The 24,387-nt window shown below is 30.5% G+C and overlaps 3 protein-coding genes across 8 annotated transcripts; 2 read left to right on the top strand and 1 right to left on the bottom strand.

Moving 5' to 3' along the window:
- Nucleotides 1-1,555: 1,555 nt before the first annotated feature.
- Lnk (SH2B adapter-like protein Lnk) lies at nucleotides 1,556-14,990 on the top strand. Its single transcript, XM_085207128.1, has 5 exons — nucleotides 1,556-2,387; nucleotides 2,675-2,906; nucleotides 3,961-4,148; nucleotides 4,508-4,696; nucleotides 11,086-14,990. The coding sequence occupies exons 1-5, from the start codon at nucleotides 1,704-1,706 to the stop codon at nucleotides 11,233-11,235; spliced, it is 1,443 nt and encodes a 480-aa protein (XP_085063254.1). The 5' UTR covers nucleotides 1,556-1,703; the 3' UTR covers nucleotides 11,236-14,990.
- Rad1 (Radiation insensitive 1) lies at nucleotides 13,251-18,416 on the bottom strand. 4 transcript variants are annotated; one of them, XM_085207139.1, is made up of 7 exons: nucleotides 18,120-18,416; nucleotides 17,584-18,030; nucleotides 17,304-17,441; nucleotides 17,070-17,173; nucleotides 16,552-16,783; nucleotides 15,968-16,099; nucleotides 13,251-15,591 (listed from the first exon to the last, which is right to left on the bottom strand). In XM_085207139.1, the coding sequence occupies exons 2-7, from the start codon at nucleotides 17,683-17,685 to the stop codon at nucleotides 15,475-15,477; spliced, it is 825 nt and encodes a 274-aa protein (XP_085063265.1). In that variant the 5' UTR covers nucleotides 17,686-18,030; nucleotides 18,120-18,416; the 3' UTR covers nucleotides 13,251-15,474. The 4 variants fall into 4 exon arrangements, with proteins under 4 accessions (XP_085063265.1, XP_085063258.1, XP_085063259.1 ...); XM_085207132.1 differs by having other exon boundaries at nucleotides 18,113-18,413; XM_085207133.1 differs by having other exon boundaries at nucleotides 17,584-18,043; nucleotides 18,120-18,413.
- Nucleotides 18,417-18,875: 459 nt separating this feature from the next.
- LOC146540332 (uncharacterized) lies at nucleotides 18,876-21,861 on the top strand. 3 transcript variants are annotated; one of them, XM_085207111.1, is made up of 5 exons: nucleotides 18,877-19,280; nucleotides 19,355-19,495; nucleotides 19,894-19,995; nucleotides 20,431-20,562; nucleotides 21,399-21,861. In XM_085207111.1, exons 1-5 carry the CDS (start codon nucleotides 19,152-19,154, stop codon nucleotides 21,642-21,644), a joined length of 750 nt encoding a protein of 249 aa, XP_085063237.1. In that variant the 5' UTR covers nucleotides 18,877-19,151; the 3' UTR covers nucleotides 21,645-21,861. The 3 variants fall into 3 exon arrangements, with proteins under 3 accessions (XP_085063240.1, XP_085063237.1, XP_085063235.1); XM_085207109.1 differs by having other exon boundaries at nucleotides 18,879-19,280; nucleotides 21,396-21,861; XM_085207114.1 differs by lacking the exon at nucleotides 20,431-20,562 and having other exon boundaries at nucleotides 18,876-19,280; nucleotides 21,396-21,861.
- The last annotated feature ends 2,526 nt before the right edge of the window (nucleotides 21,862-24,387 follow it).

Below are 24,387 nucleotides of genomic sequence, written 5' to 3'. Positions count from 1 at the left end.
CGTGCGTACATAGATATCAACTCTACGAAATAACTAAACATTTCTCTCTATTAAGTAGGATAATTTTAGCGGGCAATATCAAATAAAATAAGAAGAGAATCAAAGTGTATTTTAAATTAATTATAAACAACAAATAAAGTTCGAAAATGTATGAAAATTTATAAAACCGTCAACGTCATCTGCCCGTTCGCGTCGGTCATACTGTGCCGCCCGCTAGGTGGCTAGGTCATTTGGAATCAGTGACATCTCCTTAATTACTTATTAGTATGTTATACAGTAAACTATAATTTCAATCTAGATAAAATGCTAAAAGTGACTATTATATTTATTTTCATAAGGATATAAGGATGAATATCAAAACGTCGCGGTAGCGGTCGCGTAGCAACGACGGTTGTTATTAACATAGCAGAATAAATTGCATGTCAAATTAGAATGTACTTTAAAATATATTAGTATATATGTGTAATGTAATGTTATATAGCCTATAGCACTTCTGAAGAATGCAGCTTTCATACAAAACAAAAACAATGAAAATCGGACCAGTAGATCCAGAGATCTTAGCGTTCAAACAAACAAACAAACAAACAAACAAACAAACAAACAAACTCTTCCGCTTTATTATATTAGTATAGATTTACGAATGACAACAGTAGGTATCTCAAGATCGCTTTCAGACTTGAAAGCGGTTTATACATAAATACTAGCGTAGGGTACCTAACCTGCGTACTCTGCTATATGCAGGATACAGTGTAAAGCTGAAAAAATATGTAGGATATCTAGACAGACAGAAATAAACAAATGATTAAGATCATTTGTTTATTTCAACATAGTTCAAATATTTAAATATATATAGTCAAGTCATCCAGAATCAGCCATAGTCAAATTAATATTTAATATTTTATCTGTAACCCTTAAGGAAAATACTTCAAAATAAAAGAAAAAACAATCGCGCTTGGGTATTTCGCGGTAACATTTTTTAGTGTTCCAGTGTATCAACGTTATTAAAATAAAATATAAGCCATTAGGTACTACTAATAACTATAAGAAGCAATAAATTAAGTATTGATTGTTTCCCATAGTTCATCGATTAAGTTAGTAATCGCACAAACAAGCAAAAAAACATACAATTGAATTAATAATTATTTCAAACTTAATGTAAGTTATTTAAAAAATATATTTCCTATATTTATTCATTGTCTTTAGTGGAGAGGGAGGCTCCTTAAATACATGAGGCCCTGGGCAGTAGCCCAAAAAGTCCTTAGTTCATCTATCCCTGATAAGTGATAACGATAACACAGCATTCATTAAATAAATTTTAAAAAGCGCCATCTGTAGTATTTATTAAGTAGCAATATATAAGCACTAGATGGCTATAGAGCAGATATAAGAATTAAATGCAAATAATTATAAGATATTAAAATTTCTACAAAAAAAGTTATTTAAATATAATCAATCGACATAAATTATTTGTAAAAAATACATTTAACATTTATATTTAATCTTATTAACATAACAGTTTTTTGTTGTATGGCAACAAAAATTGTTTTCACGAGAACCTTGTGAGCATCATGAAATTTATTTTGATAGCAAAATTGTCATAGAATTTGATTATTGATAAGAAAACCTTAAAAGTGTTTTAGTGTTATGTTTGTTGTAAATAAATATTTGCTATACAAGTGGAGCTCTTAAGGAAACTGCTAGCCATGGCCGGCCCGTCCGACGGCGACCCCGACGGATGGGTCGAGTTCTGCGAGCGTCAGGCCAAAACCGCCGCTCAGGACTTTGCCAAGGCTTGCTTACAATACTTGCAGACCAGTGCAGGCGAAGCCGCCGCCCGACCTATATCACAAAAGGAATTCTTAAAGAAATTCGTGGAATGCTTCTCGGAACAGTTCGATTTTGAATTCGGCAAGCTTAAAGCACAACACAAATTACCGAACGGCACGCACACCGGCCACGATGAAAGCGATTACTCTGAAGATACTGATTCGCCAAAAACACAACATAAACCGTTCTTTAGAAGATTATCGTTCAAAGGTCTGCGGCGTGGGAAGGGCCTATTTCATAAGCAACACTCTGATGAAGTGGAATTATCGTCTAATATGAATAAACATAAGACAAAATTAGCTAAAATTGTTGTTGAATGTAGAAAAGACGGACTTGTAAATTATTTAACTCCAGAAAGTCTGGAGCAGCCCAGTGGTCCACAAAAATGGGAGAAGTGTAGATTAGCGTTAGTTAAAACTGTTGGTGGCTATATGTTAGAATTTTACTCACCACCTAAGGCTCAAAAACCAAGGAGTGGTGTATTCTGTTTCCTTATATCAGAAGCGAGAGAGACTACTGCCCTTGAAATGCCAGATCATGAGAACACATTTGTTTTGAAAGTGAGTTATGTTTATTTAGCTGAATGTGATTAACATTAATAATCTACATTGTAGTTAATTGTAAAAATATATTTATCTTATTATTTCATATGATTTTTTTAATTATTTGTGTCATTAAATATTAACATAACAGAAATTATTCATTTTATGTATAGAAGCAAATGAAACAATCTCCATTAAAATCAATATTTGTAAAATCCTGTATCTTTTGGATAAATATTTTATTACATTATAGTAGATATTATAAAATATGTGTAGGAGTTCTAATATTAATATAAAAATTCCAGGCAGACAACAACATGGAATACGTAATAGAGGCTGCCGATGTTGATGACATGAAATCCTGGCTGGCCACTATCAAATATTGCATGAGATCCGCCCCAACTACCCAGCCTCCTCCTGAGGCCTTAGCTGGTCTTCCAGAACCAGCACCTCCAGATCTGCCACCAAGAAGAGATTTACCGTCAAGTACTAGTAATACTGACTTAGCAACTGATACTCCTGAGGAAGCTGAATTAGGTAATTATTGTTTTTACGTTCACTCTGAACCCCCATAGAGCAGGGTAGGCTGAGGGAATTGCCCAATTTTTGTATGTTGAGTACTGAAACCCAAAGAGATCTAATAACAACTCACAACCTGTTGAGCTTACAGAGACGTTATTATGTATTACTAGTGAGTGGTGAAGATGTCTGTGGTTTCTAGTAAGACACTTTGAAGTAAAGCTGCAAATGAGTAGATCCAGAGCCGTCATTAAAATTATAATACTTATATAACCTACTATTTAAAGATTGGCCTAAAGGATTGAATGTTAAAAAATGTTTGATTTCTTTACTAATACAGTAGAAGTTCAATTAACCAGACTAATTGTTGTCGTTAGTCATAACCAAATAATTGAATGTATAAAGAAAAGCTGGTTTTGTGCATTTGTAGCACAAAAGTGTTATAAGTCTTTTAAAAGCAACAAGTACATATCAACAAAAATCAATGTTTATTAAGAAACTAGCGGCCCGCTCGCGGTTTCACCCGCGTGAACTATGTTATTATTAATTTCTGTCTCCATGGCTACGTCCTAGTGACGTGCAAAATTTGAGACATTTGAGCATTTGTAGTAACAAAGTTTCATACAAACTTTCAACCCCAAAAACAACCCCTTAGAAGTCGAATATTGCAAATTCCCGTCTTAGCGAGCACCTACGTCCTATAAATAACTCCTATGCAAAATATCAGATTCCTAGCACATGTAGTTTCTGAGATTTCGTGATGAGTGAGTGTCCTTTCGATTTTATATATATAGATAACAACATTTTCCAACATATGATTCCTATACATTATTTTTTAAATTACTAAATTGATTTCAAAATTGTATAGAAGCAGTAGGCCCGATATTCAGATCGATAGAACATATTAGTGAATATCTGAGTGCAAAATATCGATACGAAGCATCCGAATCGAACACCCCTAGGCCCCCACCTAGGGATGTTCGATTCGGGATACGTTCGGATATACGGTCATTCTGTGAATAAAAGTTCGGATATTCGACGTTGTACTCTACTTCCATTTTGACTCCTTCAGGTTCCATAGCAGAAGAAGTATGCGAGCCTCGTCTGTCTCTAGCCGAGTGGCCGTGGTTCCACGGTACGTTGGCACGAGCTGCCGCGGCGGCGTGCGTGCTGGACGGTGGAGTAGCAGCACACGGGTGTTACTTAGTGAGACAGAGTGAAACAAGGAGGGGGGAATACGTGTTGACGTTTAATTTTCAGGTATTTTGTTTTGTTTCGTTTTATGATGTAATTCATTTTCGAATATCTTTTTTATATTGTTTTTTTTTTATTTTTTGCTGTTTTCTGTTATATATTAGGGTAGGCAGAGGGAATCTCGTAAGACATTTCGTTGGTCAATTTTGTAGATATTGCGAGTTGTGTGATGTTGAGTACACCTGCCAGGCTTTGTCTTTTTACCATAATGGGAAAATGGAAATTATTAATTTCCCCCTGTGGAATCAAATCCCTAACCATCAGATTAACAGTCAGATTCTGTGCCATTCATTGCACTACAATAACTTTTTGCCTTGAATGTAGTCTTTTATTTTGAATAAAATTGACTTTAACTTCAATTACAGGGTCGAGCAAAACACCTACGTATGACGCTAAGCGATACGGGCCAATGCCGAGTCCAGCACCTCTGGTTCCCAAATGTGCACGACATGCTCGAGCACTTCCGCGCGAACCCCATACCTCTCGAGTCGGGGGGCGCCGCCGACGTCACGCTCACTGAGTATGTGGTGTGTCAGGACGGACATAGACAACAAGTGAGCGCTACTGTTGATTAGTGAATGGCTGGTTTTAGTTTTTTTTTTTTGGCAAACATATAAGTGATAATATCTATGTATAAGCGAATGTGTCTAAAAGAAAGGACGGAGAACGGAGGTTAATTTTGATCTTAAAATAGTTAAAATAAAATTGTAATATAATATTTTTTTAAGAAGCAAGATGGATCTATATCTCATTGTCCTGTAATCTTTCTTTTTTGACATGTCTGTTTATACATAAGAACTGTCGGAAAATTTAAATGTAGTGGGATTTGAACCCGTGCCTCTTGGTAACCGTCCAAAGCATTTTACATTAGAAGCTATCATATTTTATATATTTGTGGTCAGAGTGCTTAGACGGTTTCCAACAGGTACAAGTTCAAATTATTATATGGTTTCTAAATTTTTTTTTACTAAATATGGAATAATAATTTTAAAATGTAAAAATATTTTTTATAGTTTCTGTCTGACCTGTATCCCCCTAGTTTGTTTATTCTATGGCATGTGCCATGCCAGTTTTAAGCAGTTTGTTGTGTCACTTGTGCTTACAAAACTTGGTTGTCAGTGTCAGATGTCAATGCTCTGTCAGTGTTGCGTTTTTGCTTAGTTTTTGTTGTACGTGTAATTATTATCACTAATTTTTTTTCTCTCTCTGATGTATTGTCTTTGCTTGTTTTCTTAGCACCATTTGTTTTTATTTAATTGTATTTATAATTTTAATTTTCTGTTCTGGTTAATAATATATTCGTAGAATACCTGGGGAATAATATTGAAGTTTAAACGAAACATATTTATAATAATAATGTTATTGATGTACTGATCCGATTATTTATCTAATCGATTAATCAATAATGTATGCTATGACGTTCGATTAATTGCCGCTTAAGTTTTTAAATAATATTCTGTTCGAATTTTAAATAATTCACTATTTTAAATATTATAAATAATATTATTTAAAACTTTATTTTGCAGAACGTATTATATACCAAAAGATGAACAAAGGACTTTAAAGTATATAATTGACAATTAAAATGAAAAACGTAATCTTGAATTCTTTTCGAGAGAATTTTTTTTGAACAAATGGATAATTGATATTTTAAATGAACGATTGCATATGAATCGATACTTTTGTTAGTCGATTAATGTCTTCGTATTCGATTTCACCATTAATTAATCTTATAGAACTGTACCTGTGGCAGTTGATTTTTTTTTTTTATTAAAATGACTCCATTTTTTGATGAAAGGAGGACCGACAATTTTATTAATATCCTTTTTTTATTATGTAAATATTTATTTGTATATTTTTCTTACTTGTTTTTTTTAATTTGTAGTTTTAAATTATTATTCGGCTTATTAACATATTGAACTTTGTTGTCAAAACGAAACGCATTTATCTTATGAAACTTTTTATTCATATTAAGGATATACACAAGTATACTGATTATAATATATTTTTAATTATTTGTTTACGCCGGGAGCTGAGACAAAAATTTTATTAATATCATTTTATTGTGTCTATTATGAGGTTTTTGAGGCCGTGAAAGTAGGGACCGGAAGTGTCGTAATGGGAACGGAATATCTCAACACTAGATTCCCAGATTACTCGATATACAGTGTGAAGCTAAAAAAAATTATACATTTTTTTTTCTAAATTGCTGTTTAAAACACCAAATTAATTGTTAGACTGTGCTATTATATTTTACATAAACTCGAAGAGGCTTTTATCCCACCGAAAGTCTTACTTAGATTATATTAATGAAAAATGTTTTATTACGACTTTAAAAACGACTAATGCGGGTTCGATCCCGCTCGAGGAAATGAATTTGTTTTATTTACATTTACCAGAATAACGGGTTAGCAAGAGAGACGGAAAGAAAGCTAAACTCGGGACAAAGAATATATTGATATTAATATTACCAAATTATTGAATATGACCATTTGTTCACATTGGTAATATTCAACTCTACGTCACACTATATTTTTTTATTTTTTTATGGCTAAGTGGTCGAAGCTTTTGGACTGTCACCAAGAAACGGGTTCAAGTCCCGCGACATAATTTAGTTTATTCGTTTTAAAAAAAGATATTTTTTTTTGTTATTAAGAAATCTAGAGCTTTCTTATTTTTTGTCTCGGTCATACATAAGAACTGTCGGAAAATTTAAATGTAGTGGGATTTGAACCCGTGCCTCTTGGTAACCGTCCAAAGCATTTTACATTAGAAGCTATCATATTTTATATATTTGTGGTCAGAGTGCTTAGACGGTTTCCAACAGGTACAAGTTCAAATTATTATATGGTTTCTAAATTTTTTTTTACTAAATATGGAATAATAATTTTAAAATGTAAAAATATTTTTTATAGTTTCTGTCTGACCTGTATCCCCCTAGTTTGTTTATTCTATGGCATGTGCCATGCCAGTTTTAAGCAGTTTGTTGTGTCACTTGTGCTTACAAAACTTGGTTGTCAGTGTCAGATGTCAATGCTCTGTCAGTGTTGCGTTTTTGCTTAGTTTTTGTTGTACGTGTAATTATTATCACTAATTTTTTTTCTCTCTCTGATGTATTGTCTTTGCTTGTTTTCTTAGCACCATTTGTTTTTATTTAATTGTATTTATAATTTTAATTTTCTGTTCTGGTTAATAATATATTCGTAGAATACCTGGGGAATAATATTGAAGTTTAAACGAAACATATTTATAATAATAATGTTATTGATGTACTGATCCGATTATTTATCTAATCGATTAATCAATAATGTATGCTATGACGTTCGATTAATTGCCGCTTAAGTTTTTAAATAATATTCTGTTCGAATTTTAAATAATTCACTATTTTAAATATTATAAATAATATTATTTAAAACTTTATTTTGCAGAACGTATTATATACCAAAAGATGAACAAAGGACTTTAAAGTATATAATTGACAATTAAAATGAAAAACGTAATCTTGAATTCTTTTCGAGAGAATTTTTTTTGAACAAATGGATAATTGATATTTTAAATGAACGATTGCATATGAATCGATACTTTTGTTAGTCGATTAATGTCTTCGTATTCGATTTCACCATTAATTAATCTTATAGAACTGTACCTGTGGCAGTTGATTTTTTTTTTTTATTAAAATGACTCCATTTTTTGATGAAAGGAGGACCGACAATTTTATTAATATCCTTTTTTTATTATGTAAATATTTATTTGTATATTTTTCTTACTTGTTTTTTTTAATTTGTAGTTTTAAATTATTATTCGGCTTATTAACATATTGAACTTTGTTGTCAAAACGAAACGCATTTATCTTATGAAACTTTTTATTCATATTAAGGATATACACAAGTATACTGATTATAATATATTTTTAATTATTTGTTTACGCCGGGAGCTGAGACAAAAATTTTATTAATATCATTTTATTGTGTCTATTATGAGGTTTTTGAGGCCGTGAAAGTAGGGACCGGAAGTGTCGTAATGGGAACGGAATATCTCAACACTAGATTCCCAGATTACTCGATATACAGTGTGAAGCTAAAAAAAATTATACATTTTTTTTTCTAAATTGCTGTTTAAAACACCAAATTAATTGTTAGACTGTGCTATTATATTTTACATAAACTCGAAGAGGCTTTTATCCCACCGAAAGTCTTACTTAGATTATATTAATGAAAAATGTTTTATTACGACTTTAAAAACGACTAATGCGGGTTCGATCCCGCTCGAGGAAATGAATTTGTTTTATTTACATTTACCAGAATAACGGGTTAGCAAGAGAGACGGAAAGAAAGCTAAACTCGGGACAAAGAATATATTGATATTAATATTACCAAATTATTGAATATGACCATTTGTTCACATTGGTAATATTCAACTCTACGTCACACTATATTTTTTTATTTTTTTATGGCTAAGTGGTCGAAGCTTTTGGACTGTCACCAAGAAACGGGTTCAAGTCCCGCGACATAATTTAGTTTATTCGTTTTAAAAAAAGATATTTTTTTTTGTTATTAAGAAATCTAGAGCTTTCTTATTTTTTGTCTCGGTGTTGATTATTGTAATAATGTCTGCCTACGTGTCTTTTTTTTTTGTATATAAAAACGAATGTTTTTTTTATATTTAATGTTCTTTTTGTGTTTGTATATAGTTTTTTTTGTCCTACGGTCTATTTGTATAATAGCATAACATTATTTTTTTGTATGGAATTTGTTTGAATAATTAAGTAGATTTAACTATAGATTATAATATAAGTGCTTTAAAGTTAGTTTTTTTTTATACTATTTATTATGGTCTAAGACGGATATTTGAATTATATACAACAAAATACAGCAACACCTTTTTTATTCAAGGGAAAGCATACGTTTTATAAAAAATAATTAAAATTATTGTTTATTAAATATAATTTAATTCATATTTCCTTTTTATTTTAGCTTGCAAAAACGGGCATATTTTATTTTAATTTTTTTATTAATATTGATCTGAAGAGAGATTGCTTTATTTGCTTCGATATGATTCATTTGAAAGTTTTGAATTATTTTTTTGTTTATAGAGAGATACACAGCATTAATTTATTTCATTTTTTTTTACTGAAATCCGCCACCCGTTAATAGTTCAAAAATTGGTCAATGCGTAGGGAATCGAGTGTCTTAACAGTTAAAACTAGGTTCCCTCTGCCTACCGTAACTATATGGCCTGTTGTAACCACAGATAAGTAAATTAAATAATTTACTTGTATTTATTTGAAATTTTTACTAAACCAGTAAAGATGGATAAAACATCAAAATAATAAATAAAATTGAATAAAAGATGATAACGAAAAATTTTTTGCAATTGTATTTTAATTATCTGCCATATTATTTTATTAAAAAATTTTTAGTTTTTTTAATAAAAAACTATAGCATATAATAAGGATAAGACTTTGAAGGAATTAAAAGCAGTGTTTATTTTTTTACGTAATTATGAATAATGCTATGTTATATTAGGTTAAACTTTAAAAGAGTTTGTGCATTTTCTTTAATTGAGAATTGTATAATAGGTCAATATCAATTGTATGAAATAAAATAAAGAAAAATAGAATTAAGATAAGTTTTAGTAATTTAAAATACATTGTATTTTTCAATGTATTTAGATCAATGGAGAATTGTGAATTCTGCTTATTATGTTAATTGTAAATTTAATAAGAAATACAGTTCAATTGCCAGTTATTAGCTTTACACAAAATAATTTCTCAATTTATTATTATTTTTAATTTAATTACTTTTGTTTGTTTGTTTAAGGCTCTTAATAGTGGCGTAACATTGTTTTTTTTTATTGTAATATCTTGTACTTTTGTTCCTTAATAAGGAAGTAATTTTTATTCGTTTTTTTATTATTTTTATTCGTTTTTTAAAATGATTTTCTCGTTTCTTTATTATTATTATTTAAAAATATATATTCTAATAATATATATTCTAATAATATATTATTTTATATATAAAAAATGCATTTTGTACGTGTTACGCCACTTACTTTGAAAGCCTACTTATTGTTAATATTTTGTACAAAACGAACTCATGTTCTTTTCAAGCTTTAAACATATTTCTTGGTTGTAAATTTATTATTAAACCTTATTTTGCTAATGGCTTCGTTTTTTATTTTGCTTTTTCACTTTCTGTTGCCTGTTTCTTTGTGTGAGCCCACTTTTTAACTCGCTTTATTATTTTTAGCTTCATGCTGTATTTCGCATATAGCAGAGTAGGTAGGGCTTGTTGTGAAAATAATTCATTCCCCGGGAATCGAACTCGCAACCGTCGATATACCAGTCAGACACTGTACCGCAGCGAGATTATGACCTCGTTTTTTACATTATATTAGAATTCGACGTCGTAGTCGTCGTCGTATTGTAGTACTCAGACAATAATAATTATGAAGTGAATAATTATATTTAAAGAATATTTTCTGTTATCCAAGCTCAAGATAGCAAAAGAGCAATATCTGAAAAATAGAAACGCGGAGAATGTAGTGTCTCTAATCTACCTCTTATTAAGCAGGGTCTAAAGTTAATCTATGGTAAATACAGTAAGCTTAGCTTTGTGCGAGTGATCGACAAAAGTCGAGCCAGAAAAATAACTTAAAAATGAAATCTATTCTTAATCATCAATAAAAAGTAGTAGCAGTTTCTAGATAGACACATGAGCATTTCGGGTGGGCACAGACAAACCAGCTCGTCGCCCATTCTAATATGTTTTAAATTACTCGATTATAACATGCTCGATTATTCGCCATCAATAAGTATTAAAAATAAGTTATCTGCTGCTAAATTCGGGAGAAACGCGAGAAAATGATAATAAATAATTGGGTAAAATGATAAAAATCTTATCAGTAACTTATTGTCTATTTTAACAGTCATTATATTTTCCAGCTGGGTGTATCTCTTGGTAGTGATGTGAGAATGCGCCGGGTGGAGCTCGAGGCTTTGTTGATCGCGAGTGGCGCCCATCACGACATACGAGCTGTGGACAATCAGTATGTAATGTGCAATATGCGTCCTTCGACTATTGAAAGAACGTAAGAAAAATATTAAGGAAGAACACAGGAAGCCAAAATCATAGGTCTCTAATGTTACCGGGAAATTAGATTGTTTTAATTATAATATCGAATTTTATTTATATGAATAATATTAAATTAAAAGAAATTAGCACTCTCAAAATTTCATGATAGTATAATACGCTCAACATGTAGTGGCCGCTGAAATTATGTTTTCTGAATTTGTCACTCGGTCTGTGTTCACTCGGGAAGAAAATCACCAAAAGTAAGAAAAATCTTTTTTAAATTACATATGAAGCCAGCTACTGGTAACTTCAGGGCAGTCAAGATTTTTTATTCTTGTACTTGAATAGAATAAATAAAATTCAAAAATAAAAAAGTCATTAGGACTTCCCCTTTTTTTATGCGTTAGACTCTTTAAATTTGGCTCTTTATGTTTTTAACTTAAAAATGTTTTTGTGTAAAACGTACACAACGTAATTTCGATGTCTTGTAGCATTTAAATTAATTTATAAAGTCGGTAAGTTAAAATATATTATTGTGCTTTTTTTTACTTTTTATTCATGTATTTATTTGTTTTGGTATCTATTTTTATATGATATTTTACAAACATGTTTTTATCCATACCTAATTGTTACAGCTTTTTCAAGATTAAGAAACATTTTAAAAATTTTCAGTTTTTACTTTTAGTTTTATTATAATTTGAGAATATGATTCAACTTTATTCGTTTAAAGCTTACATATCACAATCACAATTTTTAAATTCACGTCAGCGTGTATTTTATAATGAATTATAATAAATTTGTTAATATGCCAATTCATTTTCCGAAGACTAAAAATATAGAAGCGATACTCAAAGCCATCAAAATTTATTAGGATAGGTTTAGTGTAATTTATATAAATATTTCGTAAATGTATTAGGAATTGTTTGTTAAATTTTCTATCTGTACTTTCTTCTAAATCGAATAATTTCATTCGATCAACGGTCTTGTTACTTTTCTACATATATTTTTATTTATTTTATTTTAATTCAAAAATAATCTTTTATTTTATTATTATAAATTTAAAAAAACACGAAATTCAGCAAATCTATTTTAATTACATTTTGTATAATTTTGCCATGATACTTTCATTTCAGTTTTATTTTGTATCGTTGGTCGAAAAGATAATTTAAAATGCTTGCTAAGTAACATAAGGCTTGGCCGCTTCTTTGTCTAGTTTTAAGTTAGCTTATTAATATGAGTATTCTAAATATCAAAACGTTGAAGGCGGGGAGCGATCTACCTAAAGGTCTTTTTTTATTTTTCTGGGAAAATTAACCATGAAAAACTAGAAATAAACCTTTACACGAACGATTGGTGATCGTGGAAAATATCTCTACATACGCCCACGCTTGTAACATATATAGGTACCTAGTCAAAGTTCACAGTTAGAAATAATTGTATAATTATTTAAACTACAACTACAATGCAATTATTTATATTTTTTGTAAGGCTCATGTGTCTAGTCATGCTGTGTAAGTCATCATTATTTATTTTAATTTATTATTACTTAATATTGTTTACGTTTAATTGTATTGTACACTTAATTTAAAGATTTTTTTCAGTTTTTATATTATGTTAAATAATAATAATATTATGAAAAACTAGCGAAATAATTCAATATTTTTCTATATTAACTGTAATGGATGTAAGTTGTTAATAACTTAAAAAACTTTGTTAACAATAACAAAATCATTTAACTTGAAATTAAATAGTCAAATGTAATATGATGACAACTACTGAACTGATTTTGAAGACTAATATTAGTGAAATATAAGTAAATATCTAAAACACCTTAAAAAGAGGGTAGCTGTATTAAATTAGATTAAAATGTTGTTGGAATTGAATATTAATACTTTAGATGATAAAAAAATAATAATAAATAATATTAATAAATTGTTTTGAAGATTTTAGGATTAATTCATTACTTACGTTATATATTGGGTTCACAAGGTTGAATGTTATAAGATTTATTTTAAAAAAAATAAAATAAAACGCCAACGATTTTACTGTTTAATATAAAAAACTAACTCAACTTTAAAATATTATTAAAATGTAAAAATGAAAAGTCTACATATGTTATTTGAACGTATATTTTCATACAGCAACGACCAATTTATTTATTACTTGTACATTCATAAAAACCCTCAGTGGACCCAATGTGTAGTGTAAGTATAGTACTGCAGTAAAGCTAACATAGCCTTGGGTACAACTTAAAATTATCTTTTTTATTCAGTTATAATAGTAGTATAGTATTTCTATTACTACAAAATATAACAGGTTTCTAGTGTTTCTTTTTTCAAATTTAATTAATTTTTTAACCCAAATTTTTTCTTCAATGTGCGGGAACCATGTCACACTCACATGACACTAAAATGCCTAGATTATATAAAAAAGTTAAATGTTTTAATTAATGTCATGAAATTCTTAAATTCCACACGTATATTTATTTAAATATATATGGGTGTTTTTCAAAATATTGATCTAATTATAATTATAAGCATACCCCTAGCAAAGTTAGTACTGTTATGCCAAATAGTTGTAAATTGTAACATATTTTACATCGATGTTGCCTTCACAAAGCTACTTACTTAATGTTCAATCATAATCAATTGTTTTATTAAATATAACTAGTCATAGTGTTACTTGGAAATAATTTATTATTTAATTTGGCTTTTTAATATAAAGAAAATGTGTAGATACCTACATTTTGCATGTGTTCAATAGTAATAGGTTCACTTCTTGCATAAAACATATGTTAGTTGACGATTGTAGAACAAAATAGTAAATACATCAAAAATTATATAAGTTTTGATTAAAACATGGAGTTTTAGAAAAACTCTGGTCGTCTCGCTTGGGAGTTCTCCCTCCCTTTTTTCATTTCTCCAAACACAAAAATATAAACAAATCATACATTTGTGTCCTATTATCTTTTTTATATCATCCTAAATGAACTTTTCTTACAGATGTTTAATGTAATAGACACTTTTTTTACAACTTTATGTATAAATATTTAAAATTTTGTTCTGCATTCAATAGTAATAATTTATTGTTAATATGTTTGCTTAGGATGTTTTGATTTATGTTAATATTTCACTCATATTACTATAATTTATAAGTATTTATTTTCTATTAAGTGTAACTAACAATATTTCTGTGAACGAATATCAATATAAGGAACTTACGACCCATTTAAAATGTAACAATAATAATTGCATAAATAGAATAGTTCAAGGTGTAACAGTTTACGTTACATCCCGCACATCGCAAGGTAGGCAGAGGGAACCTATTGTAAAGATACCCTGTTCACCAGTTAATGCCTAATCAAGATCTATAGGACAGAGTACTTCCCGTGGATACGGCGTAAGGTCAGAATTTAGTGCAATTTAAGGCCAAAATCCGAAAAAATTAAAATCTCGGTATTTCATAGAATAAATAATAAATCATTACGAAGTTATATTTATAGTTCGTATCATACAAAATTAGTGCAAACTTAAGTTCTTAAATTTTTATGAGTTATACTTCCCTTTGACCTACAATCCTGATATTGGTACGGAACCCTTGGTGGGTGAGAGAGCTAAATTTTTCAGCCATTTCCCATTCTATTTATGCAATCCGTATATATTACGTAAATTATAAAAGTTCAATATAAAAAATGATTCGCGTACAATGTAACCGGGTACTCAACATTCCGTGTATCGTGTTTGAATGAAAACAATATATTTTGCACAATGTTTGCTTTTTCTTTTTTTTTATAACCTTTTTTTTTCAGAAATCTTTTTTTCAGTCACATAATGGTTGTGGGTTCAATTCTCAGTCAGAGATTATTTCTTATTTAATTTTTCTATTTCTTCGCTCTACAAGATAAGTCAGTACTCTTTACTGAATAATAAAAGAGTAGAATAGAGAGCCCTAACATTTCTCTTGAAGAGACTTTTTAGAAAATATCAATAAAAACAACTTATTAATAAAAATATTAATTTTGAATTTAGTAATGTATTTTTATTAATAATTATGTAACTCTTAGAACGTTGTAGAGTATACTATAAAAAAATTACATTTCATACTACTTATATAAATTTTCAAAAAATATTATATTTATTTTCCTTTCTTTGCTCTTATATACAAAGTTCGGCGTTGAGTTCCAAAGTTCGGCGTTCGACTTAACACAAAATGATGTATGTAATTGTGTTGAGGACCACTTTACTTGTAATAACCTATAATTAGTATTCATCTAATAAAGGCACTATATAAAACTCAGAAAACATTTGCCTTTGATCTTCCTTTTCCAATTTCAATTGAAGAAGTAACAAGCCATTGGAACTGCATCTCAAAACTACCTGTAAATTAATAAAAATAATAATAAAACAACTTAACAAGTTAAAAACAATAAACAATTAAATAACATGTATTAATGAAATAAATAAATTTATTAAAAAATATATAATTTAAATAAATAAACATAGATTATGAATGTAAGTTGTGGGTTCGACTCCCACTCAAGGGGATGAAATTTTTAATATTTTCAGTTCCTCGTTTTGGTAAAGCGCGGTGTGGACTTCCGCCAATCAATACGAAATGTCTCTTAAATCAGGCAGTGCGTGAGAAACGGAATGTCTTACCACAAGTTTTCCTGTCTACAATGCTATATGCGAGACATAAAGTAAAAAAATAAACGAAAATATTTTTAATTTTAATATTAAAAAAGTTAAAAACCTTAGATGAAACAGCGAGTGCCTTCATAATTAGCCTTATGTGATATAATTGATATTTTAATGTGATGGCTTCTTCACAACTAAAAGTTTGTATCATTTCTGATGTCTTTGGTACATCTATACAAGATCTGTCCTGGAAATAATAGAAAGAGTCTATTGTTTATTAAACATATTTTAAAGTCACTATAATATTTTAAAGTAAAAAAAAGAATATCAAAATCATAATTTAAACATAGAACAGAAAATAAAAAGATTATTTACTATAAAAAATCTAAAGCATGTTTTTGTAGCTTCACACTGTATACCGCACATAGCAGGATAGACAGAGGGAATCTGGAATCTTAGTGTTAAGATACTCCATTCCCCACTTTCCACTAATTTCTTGAGGCATTCTCATGTTCAGTTCAAATCCCACTGTTTAATTTTTTTTTATACATTTTCTCTTTATTTTTGTCTATCCTTAGTTAGAATAATAGAGCAATTAAAAATGATTTCATTATAATTGCAATTGTTTTTAACTTTTGTTCACAGATTTACTACTATCCATTTTTCTCAATCCCCCACCCACATATATAAAAAAAATACCTGCATCCCATAAGTAACAATACTAAAATGTGGATGTTGCGGTGACAGATTAATCTCTATTATATCACAAGACCTCTCGATATCTGCCAAGAGGCCCAAAAAAGATGGTGCTTTCAAAACTAATTTGGCCACTTCTGTTGCATCCTCGTCTCTTAACTCCAGAACTGAGTCAGCTGTTTGTGTTGAAATCTCACAATCTGTCATCACATTGTTCATTGATTGTGGTTGTAAACTGAATAAAAAAAAAATATTTTAAAAAAGAAGTGGGGGAACAGGGGAATGAATTATTATTATTATTATTATTAATTTCTTTGCTCTTAATTTATATGTTTTATACATATTAGAACCATATAGCACATTACAATGAAACCATATGCATCCACTTGTACTGGTGCATGTTTAAGTATTTAAGGAATTGGAATACTAACCAGAAAAATTGTCAGCAATAATTTAGGCTAACTTTTGGGGTGATACACTCTAAGCAGTGGTCTCATATGAAATAATAAGAAGTAACTTACACTAATAATAATGGGGATCCTTCACACCTATAATACATCTTCAAACTGGACTCCTCACTCGCTCCAAATATATTGAGACATTCTGTTAACACTGCTATACTTATCTGTAAATACAAGATTTGTTTCAGTAAATAATTATAATTACTATATAATATTATAATATATAATCAAAGTAGGTAATAGGTAGGACTCAACAGAAAATAAAATACAATTAAAAGTAATAAAGCAACTTACTTTAAATAAAATATCAACATCATCCTTCACATGGTATTCAGTAAAGTTGTCAGCGGGCACATATGCTGATGCTTGCACGCATTTACCTTCTTCCACAGTTAGTTTAAGACCTTCAGGCATGGCACAAAATACAGCACACTGAAATATTTGATAGATAGGTAAATAGTCTTATATTGAAACCTTTTTTCACAATGAAGCATATAATAGCGTTCCCTAATAGCATGTTCATCCAAACAAACTCTTTACCTTCATAATATTAATATAATGTTAGTAAAATTACCTCTTGAAATTGTATAGCTTTTAATAAGCTGTACAGTGTTTTACCAGAATCCATTGAAGCTGTGAAATAATATTGAGAAGTTCCTTCATCCATTTTGATCATCTAAATCAAACATTGACATCACTAGCATTGAATACTGATCCTGGGTTACTTCTCTTTCCACAGTCTTTTCCAACATACATGCAATTCTAGCGACTAAAACATGTTTACAAGTAATTTGACACTTTCTCTCAATAACTTGATGTTTGAATGCCGAGCAAGGGCAATAATTGATTTTAGGAAAAATTCTATAGCATCTATTATTTTCGCCTTTTACTTCTATTAATGTTCTAGCTTTATTAGCAGTGTTATACGTTTCGAGATTATTATATTTTTCTAAAATTTCCAAAGCTCGTTGCAATACAACGCCGAAAACAGAGTGTAAAGTTAACAGATCCTCATCTGAAACTATAATTTTTCCCTACATGAAAATGATTACATAAACAAAATGTTGTTACTTATTTAAACTATAATTATGAAAAAAAATTACTAGTTACGTTGTTTATCGGTTGTGTTTTGTATTTTCTCTTCAATTGCATTTAAAACTTGCTCCGCGACTGAAGGTATATTAGTAACTGTCTTATTCATTACTGCACTTTCATTTTCAGCATTAGTTTCAATACATTGTACTGCTTTAAAAATACTTTCTTCCTTAATTTAATTTGAAAAATTTAAAAATGTATTTTTTTACTGAGAGACGTGAGATTAAGACTAGAATGCTGGAAATTGAATGACATGTTTTGATTTTAAATTTAAATTATGGCTAAATAATAAAAAAAAATTGTATTGCCTTAATATTAAAGTTTTTAATTTTGTATAAAGCATTACGCATTACGGTAGTATACGGTTATACCGTATTATAAAAATCACAGAACACATTTACTCATATGATAAAAATTAATCAAAATTTATTTGCGTTGCGGTAGTATGTTAGTTTACCATTTTAGTTACAAAATTTAAGAACTAAATTAAGGAATTAAAAAACACATGTCAAAAAGAAAAACATTAATTTAAGTTTATTTAAGTAAAATTAAATTATGTTATTAAGGCTTCATGAAGCTTTATGTTAGAATATAAAGTTTATTAAAAATAAATCAGATTACGCTTACTGCGGTCTTGATTGTTTTCGCAGATATTTCACATTTCCTTATTGCTTATGGATATAGGCGTGACAATTAGGCACAAATTTATTTTCACGTAGAAAGAAAAACTTATATTATTTTGTTAATTGAAACCTGTCAAAAAAGTTTGACAGCCCCAATTAACATTGATTTAAAAACAGTACTTTTTTGTATTTATATTATTTTAACGTTTACTACGCAATTTGTTATATATTTTTAACTAAGACATAAGTATTGAATTTAATGATAAATCAATAAAATATTTTGTTGATATAAATTTAAAAATTAATCATTCATTTACTAGTTATACACGTTGTGTTAATAAATGTTTTATGACAAAAAAGCTTTTAAAAATAGACAATGTGTTGAAAAATCGTGAAGACGTTGCAACAGTCGAATAACAAGACTATGGATAGACCTAGCCAGAAAATTATGTTTTACGAAAGATGTAGACTGTGTTTAGATGAAAAAGGATACTGTGATATATTTGAAAAGAATAATCTAAAAGAGGATATTTTGGATTGCTTAGGATTAAAAGTAAATATTGTTAAACTTAAATGTTAATAGTTAATTCTAGCTTTTGGATATTTACACAAGTTTTTAATTTTCAGATAGCACTATTAGATAACTTACCCCAAAAAATATGTGAGAAATGTTTAAACATTGTAAATAACGCCAAAGAACTTCGACATATTGCTTTGAAAAATGATAATCAGTTAAAATTACTTTTGTTCAATGGAGAAGAAAGTGAGGTATGTTTCTTTTATTTATAAATTCTTTTATATATAAATCTACTTGCTACAAATATGTGAGGCTATCATGGCAACTTAAAATGTGATGGTAACCACATTACTATTCAGAGGAATTATATATATTTATTCCTTTGCATTGATTGGTAAAAAGAGAAAACATGATATGGAGATCCACCACTCAACATGCATTCTCTTGAATATTCTTTGGTGGGTTTGGAATACTGTGTATTAACAGTGAGTACCCTCTGCCTGCCCTGCTATATGCGGGATATACTGTAAAGAAAGTGCACAAAAGAAGTTTATTTTGTTTTTTTTTGTAATTTTATATTCTCTAGAACAATTAAATTCATAAATTTATTATATAACATAAATAGATTGTATAGCATAAATTATCACAGATTTCAGATAAAGTCGTAAATTTAGATTCCACTCAATCACATCCCGCTATAAGGACATTTTTAAGAGTTAGGAAAGATCTGTTTGAATCATCAGTGCCTGGGGTATGACTATTTATATATTTTTTTCATTGTCACCATCCTACTCTTTATTTACTTCTTTTCAATTAAATTTGAGATTTTCTTTGGCAGAGCTTAACACTACTTTATCTCACCAGAGGTGAACAATAAAAATAATTCCATCCCCTAAATGCAGTTGGAACCCATAACCATTGATTTTGTGTTCAGAACCTTTATAGCTGCAGCACAATGGTTTTTCTTAGATACCTACTTAAATAGTAGGTGTTTTTTTCAGAATATGAGAGCTATAGTTTTTTTTTGTTACATAAATAAAATTATAATAAGTATATTAAATATTGCCTCAAGTAGAATAGAACCCACAACCTATAGTTTTCACAGTCAAATGCTTGTGTTCTTGTACCACATGTGGCCACAAAGTTGCAGACAGCAATAATTTTTTTAAATATGATCTTCTGGCAGGATATATCAGATGATGATATGGCAGAAGTGGACAGTTCTCAAATGGACACGTCACAAGTGGACAGCTCACAAGACCCTGATAAAAAATTAAATAAATTCCAAAATGATGAAAATTTAGAGTATAAATGTGATGTAAGATTTAATTATTTTATAATTTCACAACTTTACCATAGTATAAGTAGGCAGTGGGAATCTAGTGTTAAGTAAGACACTTCTCCACTTTCACATCCAAATTTGAGTCATTTTGAGTGGCAAAACTTAACACCACGTTTTTCTTGTTAATAGACCAAATAAAAATTATAGAATAGAATAGAATAGAATATACTTTATTGCACACATAAAAGAAATATATAGAAAGAACAACACAAATAAAATTTAAAGAAAAACACGTATGCAAAGGCGGTCTTATTGCTTTAAGCAATCTCCACCAGACAACCTTTGAAACATTACGGAAAAATTGTAATGAGGAGATAGGGGACAACGTCTCAGTGCAAATCTTATGAAATATAATTAAATATTATATAATATATAATAAACTAAGTCAATAATATAAAATAAACTTACATAAAATGTATTTAATGTTTATATACTTTACACATACATACATACAAATATTGAAAAACAATATATACTTACACATATATACATACATACATAAAACGTGTTCAAAAATATATACATAATATTAAAAAAATAAATAAAGATAAACTATTATACTAAATTAAATAAGTACTCTTTTAGACGATTTTTAAAACTGTATAGAGATTTGGAATGTCGAACTTCTGTAGGAAGTTCATTCCAAAGAATTGCAGATTTCATAGTAAAAGACTTAATATAGAAGATTATATAAATTATTCCCCCCAAGTGCCCCTACATTTATATATTTTTAAAGATAACACACAGCTATAACACATATGCAATGTTTTTTTTATAAAAAAAATATTGTATGAAATTTCTTTTTTCAGAAGTGCAACAAAATATTTGACAAGAAAAAAAAGCTTTACCTTCACAGTCGGTTGCACAATAAAAACTTTTTATGTCCTGTTCATCACTGTGACAAGAAGTTTGCCACTAAAGGAGATTTAGAGAAACATATACGGACTCACACTGGGGAAAAACCTTTTAAATGTGATCAATGCTCTAGAAGTTTTACACAAAAAGTCAGTTTGAAATCCCATTTGGAAACTGTACATACTGATGAAGTGCTTTTTTGAGCTTTCATACCTCTTAAAGAACAAGTAAAATTCTTATAAATCTTATAAGAGGGAACCTAGTGACACTCCGACGAACGACTGAGCATTTACGCAAGTAAGAAAAATGCTAAAATCAAATTTGCGCAACCATCTAATACAGGCATTACTTGCTTAAAAGGAAATCTCTATAACAATTTTTGTGTAAAATCTGTTGAACAAATAAAGTATTTGTTATTTATTTATTTATCTATAGCTATTAACTTCAAGGTGGCCATGACTCGTCGACATGCCACCGTCTAACTTAGTTACACTTATAATAAATAAAAAGAACAAATAAATATGTCGTAAAATAATTTATTTCTCCATTAAATACATTATATATTTACAATTTGCTTACAATAAATAATTTACTATCTAATACTACATAACTTAATAACAAATTAATAATAACAAATTAATTGTTAAATGTTATTTTTTTAGCTTTACGCTATATCCCGCATGTAGCAGGGCAGGAGAGAATCTTAAGTTAGAACTCTTCGTTCCCCAAATACACTCCAATTTTCGAGACATTGCGTGTTAAGTGGCAGTACTTAACGTCGCCGCTTTCAGTTTTTACCGGAGCGAGGCTACGACAGCCATAATTAATTAATATAAAAAAATTAAATGATAAAAGCAAATAATTTTATATGTTAACAAATGCCTTTTACACTTATTATAAACAAAGTATTGAATCCATATTATTGCACAATATCATTGTGCAATATATTGAATATAAACATTATTTATATGAACGCTTTTGAAAAGTAAACATTTTGTAGATAAGTATGTATAAGTATCAAAAAATAAAACAAATTCATTCTTTTTGTAGAATGGTGCTATACATTTTGATATATATTTATTTTTATATACATACATATTGTATTTTGATTTTTTTAATATATCTGTATAAAATACAGAGCATGGATTTTTTTTTTTTTTTTTTTTCGAACATGTGGATAATTTTACAGCGGCACCGGTTGGGTAGGGAAGAGGGTACTCTGTCCCTGAAGAAATGCAAGCACTAAGTGGCTGCCTGTGAGGAAGTCGACGACTGTAAGGGCGCCCCCTGCGGGACTCGAACCTCGGCTTGCGGCCGTCGAGCGGACTGGGATTTCACCTATGCTAAGCAAACCAGCCGCGACATGAAGTCGCGACTGGGGACAAATTAGACTACTCTAAGGGAGCTAACGGTCCCTAACCGCTGGGCCCGACCGCGCCGAGACGCGATCGAGCCGTTGAATAAGCTGGACTTCGTCGTCGATTCCGTCGACGACGGTGTTTGTGTCGTGTGTGAGTAGTGTGTTTCCTACCTACATACGGGGCATTCGCTATGGTAATGGCGTCATCGGAGTCTAAAAGGACGCTGCGCGGGCGTCTACGTCTAGGGAGTGCGTTAGGGATGTAATCACACGCATTAACGATGAGGGGATTCGCGTGCGAGCCTGCGCGCTCAAAGTAGCGCTTCGCTAAACGTTTGCAATGCTCGTGAATCGATTCCAGTTCAAAGTCTCTATGTAGGTCGACGTTACGCACGAACCAGGGACAACCTGATGCGATACGTAAGAATATATTTTGTACCTTTTGCATGGGATCTAGCTTAGTGTGCGCGAACGCTACACAAGCATAAGAGAGGACGGGTCTTATACAAGTTTTGTATAGTGTCAGCTTATTTCTAAGTGACATTTTACTACGCTTGTTTATGAGATAGTATAATCTATTAAGAATGAATTTAGCTTTGTTGCAAGCTTTCGTGACGTGGGGTTTGAAGGAGAGTTTAGAGTCTAATGTGACACCTAGATATTTGACCTCTTTTTCCCAGGGAATGGCTTTATCTAATAGATAGATGGTAGAGATTTGCTCTGAACGAGCGCGAGGGAAGAGTATCGCTTTACTCTTCTCTGGATTAACCTCGATTCTCCATTGGCGGAACCACACACCAAGTACGCGGGCCGCTTTCTGAAGTCGATCGGCTATTATGCGTGTGTTACGCGAAGAGGTGTATAGGGCGGTATCATCGGCGTACATAGCCAAGTGTACATCCCTGGTACGAGGTATGTCTCTTGTGTACAGCGCGTATAACATAGGAGAGAGGGTTGAACCCTGGGGGACGCCTGCGCGGAGGAGGCGGGGGGAGGAGAGAGTTCCTTCTACTTTATAGCGGAAGTATCTATTTGACAGAAAATCCTGCAGGATGCGCACGAGACAGTCTGGCAAGCGCAGAGCGCCGCAGCTTGAAAATTAAGCCGTTATGCCAGACCTTGTCAAAGGCTTTCGCTACGTCGAGAAAAATGGCGGCAGTATGTCTGCGGTAGGAAATTTTTACTTTATATTGGGCTATGTGCTCTACCACGCGATGGACTTGGTGGATGGCGGAATGTTTCTTTCTGAAACCGAATTGCTCTTTAATGAGCAGAGATTTGGCCTCTACCACCTCGGAGAGTCTAATGAGAATGATTCTCTCATAAATTTTTCCTAAGCAGCTGAGAAGGCTGATAGGTCTATAGCTAGAGGGCATATTCCGCGGCTTATTAGGTTTCGGTATACCTATGACAATGGCTTCCTTCCACTCGTCGGGGAAGGTGCACGACATGAGAAGGGAATTAAAAATAATGACCAATAAAGATAAGAACTGAGCCGGAAGGGACTTAAGTGTTCTATTAGACAATTTATCGGGCCCCGGGGCCTTCCTATCTTTGAGATTTTTGATGATGTCTTTGACCTCGTC

This window comes from Heliconius melpomene, chromosome 2 (assembly GCF_056956725.1).
Source record: "Heliconius melpomene rosina isolate 202511_hmr_F chromosome 2, ASM5695672v1, whole genome shotgun sequence".
Lineage (NCBI taxonomy): Eukaryota > Metazoa > Arthropoda > Insecta > Lepidoptera > Nymphalidae > Heliconius > Heliconius melpomene.
The sequence above is the reverse complement of the archived record's forward strand: the minus strand, read 5'-3'. Positions and strand labels throughout refer to the sequence as shown.